At 50.3% G+C, this 12,066-nt stretch overlaps 1 protein-coding gene across 3 annotated transcripts in view; it reads right to left on the bottom strand.

Moving 5' to 3' along the window:
- ZNF704 (zinc finger protein 704) overlaps nt 1–11,865 on the bottom strand; it is a 131,378-nt gene extending 119,513 nt beyond the window's left edge. For all 3 annotated transcript variants that reach the window (XR_016021666.1, XR_016021665.1, XM_019725454.3), the window contains exon 1: nt 10,967–11,865. Coding sequence is in view for 1 of the 3 variants with exons in the window: in XM_019725454.3 (XP_019581013.2) it covers nt 10,967–11,377 (411 nt within the window). In the remaining 2 variants the exon portion in view is untranslated. The remainder of the gene's footprint in view (nt 1–10,966) is intronic.
- Between the last annotated feature and the right edge of the window lie 201 nt (nt 11,866–12,066).

Genomic DNA, 12,066 nt, shown 5'->3' with positions numbered 1-12,066 from the left:
GGAACAAAATAAATCAGACTTGGAAACAGGTGAGATGCAGAGAAGAAAGGTGATAGGAGGAAATGACCGAGTGTTTGTACAATGACATGCTTAGTCTTTCATGTTCTATTCATTTGAACATTTGGCGATCACCCACTTCTACCCAAGTATTTTTGTTGGGTACTAATATCACCAATATTGCAGAAAATGAGAATAAATGGGTGTTTTTGTTTTTGTTTGTTTTTTGGAGGGGGAGGAAGGAAAGACGATGATGATGGCCGGAAAGTCACTGTGAAGCGAGTTTGTGTCACTAGTTTGACCCGGGTAAACGAAGACTGAAGGAAGAATGAGTCAGAATGGAAGCTATCCACATGAAAACCTACAAATACATGGCAGATTAGAAAAAAAAAGGAGGTGGGGGGAATCAGAAAGAAAGGATTCAAAGTCATTTATCAAGTCGTCTTCAAACAGTCATGTAGCCTCTGGTCATGGCTACCTCATAATGAAATTGAAATTATAATGACTGGTAAGGATATTATAAGAAATACAAGAGATGGGTATGTAACTCCAGGGACACAAGACCCAATCAGTGTGTTGCTGTCACAAATCCAAGGGTAAAAAAAAAAGGACAAAAGCATTCATTTCCCATTACATAAAAGAAGTCTTCTCTCCCAACTGATATGCTCCAAGTCCTATATTTTCCTCTATTTCTACTCCCCAGCACCTTCCTGTCAATTGTGCCAACTTTTTAAAAAAGGATACACCTAAAATACTTAGCAAAGCGAAGCTTCGAGGGACTGCCTAAGCAGAGCACTACTTTCCAACTCACTCAGCACTACACAGCAAGAGAACATAACGAGAGAAACTTGCTTCTAGTTTCTCTAAACCTGATGTTGACAGCATAGTCTGAAAAACTAATTTTCAAACAAGGCTTTTTTTTAAAGACAGCAATTTAAAAATGGGATTTCCACCTCTCTTCGTAGTAACCTAAAAGCTCGAATATCATTTACGCCTTGATCCTAGCCACTAAGCTTCAGTTTAAAATGCCACTCCCTGTGCTTAGAACAACAGAAGGAAAAAAAAAAGGGTTTTGGGGGTGGTGGTGCAGAACAGGAGCCAGCAAATATGTGCTTAGACTGGCTTTGCAACTTAGCAAATTATCAACCGCTGCCAGGCTCTCGAGTGAAAACTACAAGTCCTGTACTTTCACTACCCTTCACTGTCATTTCCTATTGTAATTGTTTATCTGTTTGACTATTTCTTCCATGAAATAGATTGTCCCATAAGGACCACTTGGTTCGATAGCATACTCTCTGCATCCATCTAAGTGGCTGGTACAGAGTAGGCACAGTTTTGACAGAAACTGCCCCATTCTTATCTAGGACTTATTTTCCCACCTATAAAATGGAGATGGTACTACCCACCACCCAAGATTGCCAAGAGGCTCAAGTGAAGTTAGCTATGAGGGCACTCTCAAAATCCTAATGCATTAAATGTTGGATAACACTGAAATGCACACGGAACAATAGCCAATAAAGAGTCCTTACACGAGGTATTCAGTGTTCACAAATGCTGAACCCCTTTATGTGCAATACCCACACTGCTGTTGACAGAAAATGTGTCAGTCCCAATACCTTAGCGCATTTATATGCTCGTTTCATTTAGACTCTTCTGATAGTTTCAATCTTTTTCCTTTTAGAATGTGGAAAACCTATTGTTGAAGACACTTTCCTGGGTATAAACCCCTGTGATTGTTCTGCTTCCTGGGCACTGTTTAATTCTGTTATGATCCACTGCTCACACCTCCCTTCTTCCTCACCAGACCCATTGCGGAGCCTGATCTACCAAGAAAAGTTGTGTTCTCCACCAGTTTTCAAATTTCACACATGAGAAGGGTATTCACAGATATACAAGTGAAAATTTACCACGTGAAATTCTTTTTCTTTTAAAGAAATTTGACACTGAAGAAATTATCAGCTGATGAGGAAAAATACTTCAAAGCTTACATGACCCACTAACAACATTTTAACTGTTTTCTGAGTGTGTGACAATATAGTTCTTTAATAATGCAGTTTTCATTATTTATCCCAAGGATAAGCCACTTATCCATGGATTTCTCATTTAGAAATGTAATTATAAATCAGTATTTCCCAAAATGTATCCCAAGGGAAAGATGCTCTAGGAAAAAAAAAAGTCTCTATAGTCCAATAAATATGTAAATGTTACAGTCTATATTCACCTCCTTAGAAATTCGGAAGGCTCTGGCCATCCGTGATCAATAACTTCTTTTTAGGTACATGGATTTTGTACTACTCTTCCAATTTCCTCTATATTTAAAATATTCTATAACTTAAAAAAAAAATTCTGTATCTCTGTTCTTAACCAGAATCCCTCCAACTTCTTCAGCCAGAGTTCTCACCGGCCCTTTCTGATGTCTCCCCAGCAGTAGAAGCAGGTCGGTACAAGAGTTTAGAGGTAACTTTGTGGACCTATCCCCACCTATGCAAAGAATAAAGAATGACTTCTTCACCACCAAAAGCACAGCAGGCTCTTGCACCAAGGCTAAGGATGAGGGAAGGACCAACCCGCTCAGACGGTCTCAGCCACACGCAGCGTCAAGGGTGGATGGTGACATCACTGTGTTTACACTACAGCTTTCAGCAACATGTGTGGTAAACCTTTTCCTGCCCGCGTGGGTGGCAGCCAGCTTTTCCCCAATATAAGTGGTGTAGGTCTGAATGGACTGATGAACCCCAGAGACAGACAGTCCCTGTCCCCTTTGCATGAGTAGGTAAGTGGCTCACAGCTTCCTGAGCTGCAGAGGGAAGATGCAAGCTCACCACACACAAAAGGACACCACAGCACTCAGATGAGCAGAGCCACTGCAGGAAGCGGCTCTCGGAAACGCCTTGAGAGCATGGGACACGGAGGAGCTTGTGACCGTTAAAATGACTGTGGCATTTTGGACCCTCAAATTGTTAGAAAAGATCCTTTTCTGAAACCGTAAAGTAAATAAACAGTCATCCATGTCTAATTCCAGGAGGTCTCTGGGCCACATTCAGTAACAATAGATGACGCTAGAACAATATTATCCCAATTTTATGTCACAGCACTGAATTGGCACAGAGCTAGGAAGTAACGTGATAAGGCCACACGACTAGCAAGTGGAGAAGCCAGCATTTGAACCCAGAGCCTTATTTGATTGCTGCTTGAGCTACACTGAGGTGACCGTGGGCTGGGGCAGCCAGTGGGGTCACCTGCTTTGACTCAAACCTGCTCTCTCCATCTCACTAACAAGCCCACCATGAAGGTCATGTTAACGAACTAAAGTTATCCTGTCTGCGGGTTTCATCACGTGGTGTTTCAAGGCACGTAGCCTTTCAGAAAATTAGATTTAATTTAAAATGCCACAGCACTTTGGACACTCACTAATTCTAACTAGGCATGCCCGATGAGTCTGAAATCGGAGAGATTTCACATTCACCGAACCTTCCATTACGACGAGAATGTAAGGAGAGCACGTGTGTCACGGTGACTGCTGGGACACCCACCCCTTCAGCTCTTGGCACCTTGAGGCTCTGTGGTCTTCCGCAAGGTCCTTGCCCTACAACCACAGGCTCTCCTTCAAAACCCTAGAGTCGAGCCTGTTTGCCCTACGTACATTGCATTGTAACACTGGATTGTCTAAAGCAGTATTTTCAACAAAGTGTAAAGACTCAGTCACTGTTATTCTGCTCCAGGACTCTCAGGTGTGTTCTGTTCCATTCCATCCAGCAAATGACAGCAACTAAGGTTATTTGCCAAGTTCAGGGACCTAAACTCACCCTTGACTAACCACTCAGGAATTACTTCCTGGCCAAACCACAGACTCTTCTCCATACAGACTGGCTACAAATGTTTCAGGGTTCGTATCAAAACTCCACCCCAAACTGTGGCAGCCAAGTAAGGTCTCGCGACTGAGCTAATCTTGCCAAGAGGATTAAGAGGAAAGGGGCCCCCCGAACCTCCATCTAGACAACTTGTCAGGGATTTGTTAGGCGGTGGGCTCCCTGAAAGTGGGAGGAAGCCCTGTCACTGTTACTTCCCACAGGGTCTCAGAAGCATGGCACCAGGGGCCCACCTTACACATCTAGTGACAGAACAGTGGATGGGAACATGGACAGCAAAACCAAAGAAACTCATCCTGGTTTCAATGACCCAGACGTGGCCAGCCAGAAGGGTGGTGATGAGGGTCTCCAAGCATCTCCGATGTGTCAGAATGTCTAGTGGAAATCATGCATTGACCTTAATATGACATGGTAGGGGGCAAGTAAACGGTGAAGTTTCCCTGACTTGAGCAGGCATTATTTCAAGTCGCTGTGACAATACTGGTCATTCCATGCAGATCAGAAGTTCTGATACCACACAGTGCTTTGGGGCGAGAAAGATCCCCCTTTCTCCCCCCGCCTTCCATCCTCCCGGGGTGGAGGACACAGCACTCTGACGGCTACAGGTTTAATAAAGAACAGGGTCCCTGCATTTTAAGAGGTCAACTGCACACACACGACTGTAGCTGTCTCTGGATCCATCTCACCAAGAGGCGGGGCTACAGATTCAAGGGAGGGCTAGACTAAAGCTCTGTCTCCCCTTTTTTCCAATGCTTATGTTATGGGACAACCCACGGTCCACTAGCAGCGACACCCTGGTGAAGGAGGAGAGGCCCTGGTTAAGGGCTGAGTGAGTACACATCCCGTCTGCCAGGCCAGTTCACCGGAAGCACCACACCAGGGGTTCTGGGCCAGCCATTCACGACAAGATGGAGCCCATCTCTTGCGGTGGCCCCCCTCTGAGTGAGTGCACACATCCCGTGGGAAGTGCTCGGGGAGGGGGACCCGGCCCAGCAGGCCTCACAGAGGGTCCTACCCAGCCCACCAAAGCCACAAGCGAGCCCCTCTACCTGAGGTACTTGACGAAGCAAGAACTTTCCCCAAACAGAAGTTGACAAGCAGTGAGTGGTAGACCACTTGAGAAAACTGATTTTTTCTATCTGCAACTCTGAGGGATCATTCTGGGCTTAGAGAACTAACCCGGAAAGGAGGGCAGGAACTTGGGGTTGGCAGACCAGGGCCCTAATGCTGGGTCCACCTGCTTCTCCCCCAGCCCCAGCTGTAGAGAAATTTCACCTTTGTAGCCTCAGTGTCAGTGGTCAAATGAGGGTGTCGGGTTAGTAGATAATCTCTGTTTCCCTTCCAACTTCAGCAGTGAATGACAACTTTGTGCGGTATCTTAAGCACATGCCTTTCGCTGCAGCCAACACCAAGACCATTTGCAAGACACATGCTTGTTAGCAAATTGGAATTCAGTGTTTGCTACACAGTCTCTGCCAAAGGCTTCTTACCGTCATCGGATATTCAAGAGATAGACTCATAGCTGTGTCAGCCATCCCTGAAGAGCTGGCACACAGGAAGCGTCTTCCATCCGATTAGTAGCTACTGGGCATTGCAAGTGGGAACTCGGACACATAGTACCTCATTTAAAAGCCTTTCTCCTCGGTTTTCCACTGGATGAAATCTGGCTAGAACTCCTCGAGGCTCTTGTGTCCAGCCTTTTCCTACTTACTACACCAGTAAATTATTAACGCCTTCAGATTCTGGGCCCTGAACAAATCCACAGCCTCACAATGCAAAGCCCTGGCCTTATTATCTGAGCTGCCGCTGTGTGGCCTCCACTGAGGAACAAACAGATTCTAGAATCCTTCCTCCCTTTCACAATGTCCTTGGACCTTTCTTGATTAAACTCTGGTTGAAGAGACTGTTTACTCTGCCAGGAGGTTAGTTATTTTATTTGTATTTTTGGAGGGAGGGAGTGTGGAATCTTACCCCCGAAGGTAAATGTGTAAGCTTTCTTGGATCAGAAATTGAAAATGATACAATGCAAAGTTTCTCTTGTTGTTTCATTTAAAGCCTAAATTGGTATTGGTTAAAGGAATCAGATACTTAGTAGCATGTATTCCTTTACCCCCTCAGCAATCACAAATCGTCCTGGAAATAAACAGAAGGGCATACTAATCTCAAATCAATACAGGGAGAGCCCACGGATTCTGGTCTAGGGATTAAAAGCACAGGCCGTGGGTGTCAGCCATGCCCCCACCTGTGTCCACACTGCTGTGTGTGCTGGTTCACTTCTAAGCCAGTGTCCTCAGTTGGACCAGGGGACACAGTGATTCCCAAGTCACACTGTCTCATGAGATCCTCCCTCAGAGAAACCATTTAGTACCGTCCCCGGCTCACACGGTCAGCAAACATTCATGCGTGATAACATTAGTTGGGAACCCAAATTGTCCTGCATTTCACGCCCACTCTTTCGCTGATTTTCCTGGTTCACCCTTTCTGTTCTCCCATCTACTGAGCCACAGCTGTTTCACCACCTGCCCTTTCTTAGGTCCCCTGTCCATCGTTACAGTCACAGCCGTGCCACCTCCGTCAGTAATATGTTCTTCCGTTTCTTCCCACTGTTCACCCTCCCGGCTGACGCGCAGCCCTGCTCAGTCCAGCTGTCTCCTTTGTCTGTGAGAGACAGTGTAGGGTAAGGCGTAAGGGCGTTAGCGCTGGAGTTCGTCTGCCCAGGGCTTACGCCCCTACTCTGCCACTTAACACTTGTGTGTTTTTAAGCAGTCGGCTCATCACATCTGGAAAACAAGGACAATCACGACAAGGCCTGAATGATTGGCACGCAGTAATGACGTTTAAATGAGACGGTACAGTTACACTTGTGCTGACCATGGTAGGCACCCAATCAGTGTGAGCGTGGGTTCTTTTCATTATTGTGATTGCTCTGTGCAGGAGCCAATGGAATAAAGTTGGGGAATTGCATGCTCGGAACCACAAACACCAGAGGGGTCCCTGATGTGCCTGGCACTCGCTCTGATCTCCCTAGTGTGTGTGCTCTCCTGCTGTCCCACAGAGCTACGTCATGCCTTCAGCTCTTACTTCAAGCCTCCTTCACCCTCAGTGGACGAGCTTCCCTCCTGCGACAAGGGGAAAACGGAAGCCATCATCTGACCAGCGCCTATATACAACTACCCAGCTCTGGGCTCACTGTCTCCACCTTCTCTGTAATTCAGTGCGGAGAAGGGCTCTTGCTTCTGTCAAAGGACAACCCCTGTCCTTGGGGTCCAGGTCCCTCCCCTATGGATTTTGCAAGGGCTGTCGTCCTGCGCTCATCTCTCCTCTGGCTGCACCTTTGGTTCCTCCCTAAGGTGACACCCAGGGATCCTCAACTCCTTGTATATCGCCTCCCCTTAAGTATGGGTGGAACCCAGGACTCACCTCTAACCAACAGAAAATGGCAAAGATAATAGACTATTATTGCTGCTGTGATTACAGGGCATTATGTGAGACTCTAGCTCACTAGCAGACAGGTGCTAAGATGCTCCTTGCCGGCTTGATGAAGTAAGAGGCCACACTGAGGATGCCCACGTGACAAAACACTGTGTGAAGTGGAGGTGGGGTGGGGAAAGGGTCCCTAGGAGCTGAAGGTAGCCTCCAGGTGGCAGCCAGCAGGAAGCTGGGACCCTCAGACCCACAGACACAAGGGACTGAATTCTGCTACAGACCTGTGTGAGCTCAGACGTGAGCTCTTCCCCAGTCCAACCTCCTTATGAGAACACAGCCCACCCAACACCTCGGCTGCAGCCTGTGACACTTAGCACAGACCCAGGGAAGCTGAGCCTGGACTCCTAACCCACAGCCACTGTGAGAGCTGTTGCAAGCTGAAAGCTTTGTGGTAATTTGTTATATTGCAATAGCAAACGAACATGCTCGCCTTCTACCAAGTAATTCCCATCACGCTGCAATCACGGCACGGACACTCGACTGTATCCTGTCTTAAGAGAACCTAGACCGTATGTGCTCCACGTGTTCCCCTCTCTCTGCTCTCTTTTCCAACAACATGTGTTAAAAGAGTTTTCCATCTGCCTCGCTGCATCCTCTCCTCCCACTCAGTGCTCAGCCCACTCTGGTCCCATCACTGACTTCACACTCCTTTGTCAAGGACACCGAGTAGTTTCTCTCTATCCTTATCTTGTTCAGTATCCGTAGCAGGCCTCACTTTTAGAACTAGTTCTTCTCTCGGCTGCCCGGACGTCACATTTTCTAGTTTTCCATCATTCACCCTTCTGCCTTCTCGTCCTTCACTCAAACTTCCTACCGAGACACTGCCGTGTCCCAGGGTCTGGCCCAAGGCTCTCCTGCCCTGGCCTACTGCACTCCCTCTCTAGTCCCAGCTTTAAATGACAGCAACGTGCGGGTGATGCCCCGATTTTTCTCTCTAGCCCCGACCTCTCCCCTCCATCCCACTTCCTACAGCCATCTGCCTAATTGCAGTTTGCACTTGGATGTCTAACTGTCATCTCAGACTTAACGTATCCAAAACGGAACGCCAGTCTTTTGTTCTCCTGGTGTTCCCGATCTTAGCAAATGGCTCACCTAACCAACCTTTACATCAGACCAACCTTTACATCAGGGCCTCACTCTGGATTCTCTCTTTCCTTCACCCCCGTCACTCTTCACAACAGATCCTGAATTTGTCCGCTCCTCGCTGATCCGGCACCAGTCAGCCTAGGGCAAACTGCCCTCACCTCTCACTTGAACTGCAGAATCAGCCACCTCAGGGACATCCCTGCTTCTCCCTGCTGTCCTCTATACCCCACGCGGCATGACCTTCTTGAAAACACAAACTACCTTGTATGCCTTTACTGCTTAAAAGGTCCAGAGTCTTCACACCCTACCCTCTCAAGGCCCACCAGGCTCTATGCTGCTGGCCCCCACCTGCCTCCCTGACCTGCCTCCTACCTACCAAGTTCCAGCCACACTCACCTTCTCCTGCTTCCCACATCAAGACTTTTGCAGTTGTTATTCCCTCTTCCTGCGAAGACCTTCTTCTCAAGCTGCATGTCTCAGATCTCAGGTCACATGCCCCCTCCTAGGGCGGTCTTCCCCATAACAGCTTTCTCTTCTTCCTCCGAGACTCAGAGATACCACTATTTCCCTCATAGCGTACATCACAATCTCAAAGCACCGTGCTTATTTGTTTGTTTGGTGGGTAGTCGCTCGGACTCCTCACACCAGATGTAAGCATCTGGAAGGTGAGTACTGCTGTGTTCCAGAATAGCACCTGGCACACAGTAGGTGCTCAATAAATATTTGAATAAATGAATGCATAAATATAAGATGTTGACATTTTTATATGCATTAGAATAAACTGATCCTGTTCTATCCCATCAGAGAATCTCTTCAGATGCAGTGTCAAGATGGCTTGAAAGCAGTAAAAATTATACAAATTATAGCTCAAACTATTCAACATGTACATTCTTAAAAAGTTGCCGGAAAACCAAAACATGAAATAAAGCCCATTTTGAGAGAATTGAACAGAAATTTGTTAGGAGATGTGAAAAGTTTTTTGATAATGTTAATGGTCACACCTTAGTTTTATGTTTTTATAGAGTTGATTCCCCGCCCCCTACATTGGGGTTGTTTGATCACGGAGCAGAAACTACAATTAATTTTTCTATCACAAACTGTGCAACCACTGTTCAAACCACAAGACATATTTTCAATATCTCTGGACGAAAATGCTAAGGAGTCACTTACTCTCGTTCCTCCATGTCATTGGTGCCATATGACTTGATTCCAAACCCAGCTATGTCCTGTAGCCACACAATGCAGGCTTTTAAATAGGCCGTGGTAATGATTGTGGTCATGGCTTGGATTCCAACAAGCAACTGTCAAAAACTATCATCCCAAACGACTACTCGCTGAAAATTTCTCACTCCCAGAGCAGATACTGCCAGGGTGGTCTAGGAATGAAATCTGTGATCATGCCTACTCTGGGGCTTTTCTAAACGCTGACGTTTTAAATGTTTCTTTGGAAGTACAATTTCATGCTTTGGGGAGCTGACTGTTATGCAAGCCCTCACAAAGTTAAGGAAAAAAAAGTCTCTCTTAAGCTCACTTGTTTATGCATTTTTTTTTCTTCCTGATATGCCAATATCTTCTGAAAACTCTGGGAAGCAGTCACACAGTTGACTTTAAGAACCACTCTTAAGAAAAATCACTCACTCCATCCTTACCACTTGCTGCCCTCAAAACTTCTTAGCAACACACACTGTGCATGAACCTCGGAGCGGTTTGCCTTGTCCAATCGAATGCCTGGAAGCCCAGCCAGTCAGTTGTGTAATAATAAACCCCTTATCTCCTGAAGATACACAAATGCAACCATCTCTCGGTGTTTCAGCGCAAAGAGACTTCGCTAGAATCCTCAGTAGAAACTCACATCCATTTTCAATGTTAAATCCACCCCCCCTTCCCAATTTTCCCCATTTCCGCCTGTTTGCTCATTGCAATTTTGAGGAGGGAAAAAAGCCAAAATGCCACACAATGTCGAGTTTAAACAGGGAGGGCAGGAGGCACCGCGAAAAGCTGCCAGCAAAATGCATGCAGAAACCAAGGGCTTGGCTTTCCCTGCACTGGGCTTACCGGTTCCCTCTCAGTGCCTGCGATGGAAACTCATCAACAATTGTTCTTGGATGAAGACAGGCTGAGAGATTGACAGGAGAAGCTGCTTGCTAGTTGCAATGAGCCTGACTCGCCCTCAAAAGCAGGAAAAGGGGACAGTCCTGCTTCCTGGGGAAAAATGAAATCTCACCCCTCCTACCTCGCACGTCCCCACCTGGCGCAAACCGGCGCCCACCTCGTCCCACCTCCAAGTTCCCGACCTCACAGGGACAAGTGGCCTTTTCCTGCAGCCGCACGAGATAGCAACACTGAGCCGGCCTCGGAGCAAGGGGCAGCGGCCGCGCGGAAGGTGCGGGGGCCCGAGGCTGGGCGAACCCGGCCCCCCGCGCTGCCCGCGCCTGACACACCCCTCCCGGCAGCCAGTCCCCTCCCCGGGCCGTCCCCTCTCGGGCGCGTCCCTTCCCGGGCCGGCGGGTCCCGCGCCCCGCACGCACCTTCAGCGCGCCCCGGGCAGGCCCCCTGGGGACCGCGCGGCCAGGGCCGAGCGGCACGAAGCGCTCCTCGCCGTCGTCGTCGTCGTCGTCGCCGTCCACCACCTCAACGACCACCTCCTCGTCGTCGTCCTCGTCGTCGTCATCCTCCTCCTCCGCGCCCCCTCGGGGCTTCTCCGGCACCCGCCCGAGCGCCCGCCGCCGCCGGCTCCCGCCCTCTTCGTCCTCGTCCTCCTCGCCGAGAAGCAGCAGCACCGGCGACGCGGCGGCCCCGGCGGCCCGAGCGGGGCCGGTGCCCGCGCCGCGCGGCAGCGGCGGCCTCCCGTTGTCGGGGGCCGGGCCGGGGGCGGCGGGCGTGGGGCCCCCGCGGCGGCCGCCCAGGCTGGAGCGCTTGGCCAGGCGCCGCGCCTGCATGCCCGCGTCCGGCCCTGCTGCTGGGGCTCCGGCGGCTGCTGCTGCGCCGGCCGCTTCCCCCGCGGCCGCGAGGGTCGCCGCAGCCGGGCGCCGGGCTGCGGGGCTGCGGGGCTGCGGGGCTGCGGGCTGCTCTCGCTGGCGCCGGGGCGCGGGCTCCGGGGCTACGGCGGGGCGGCGCGGCGGGCGCGGGCGGGGCTGCGAGGGAGCGAGCGGCGCGCTGCCGCCTCGGCCGCCCCGGAGCCGCGGGCCGCGCTGCGCCCCATGCGGCCGGCGGCCGGGCCCGCGCCTCTTGGGCCTACAGGGCCGCCCCGGGCGCGCGAGCCGTTGGAGCCGCCGCCGCCGCCGCCCCGCCCCGCCAGCCGGTCCCGCAGCCCCCGAGCCCCCGTGCCGACAAAACCCGGACTGGATCTGCTCCCCGGCCCACGGCCTCGGAATCCGGGGCTTTGCAAGCGGTCGGCGGGGACGCGGGGCGCCGCTCCCCACCCGCGCCGCTGATTCCGTCTGGACTGGGCGCCGCAGACTTCGGCGGGCCGAGTCCGACTGCGAAGGAAGCGCTTTGCCGCAAGTCGTTTGAATGGTCTGTGCGGTGCGTGGCGCCCGCGCTCGAGCCTCTGAGAACGCGGGGAAGGTGCGCCAATCCCAGCCCGGGGGCCGTGGCTGGGGTGAGTCACCGGGAGTCACCCAGGACG

This window comes from Rhinolophus sinicus, chromosome 7 (assembly GCF_057876585.1).
Source record: "Rhinolophus sinicus isolate RSI-liver-muscle chromosome 7, RSI-T2T, whole genome shotgun sequence".
In the NCBI taxonomy this organism is placed as follows: Eukaryota; Metazoa; Chordata; class Mammalia; order Chiroptera; family Rhinolophidae; genus Rhinolophus; species Rhinolophus sinicus.
This window is presented reverse-complemented; position numbering and strand designations above follow the sequence as displayed.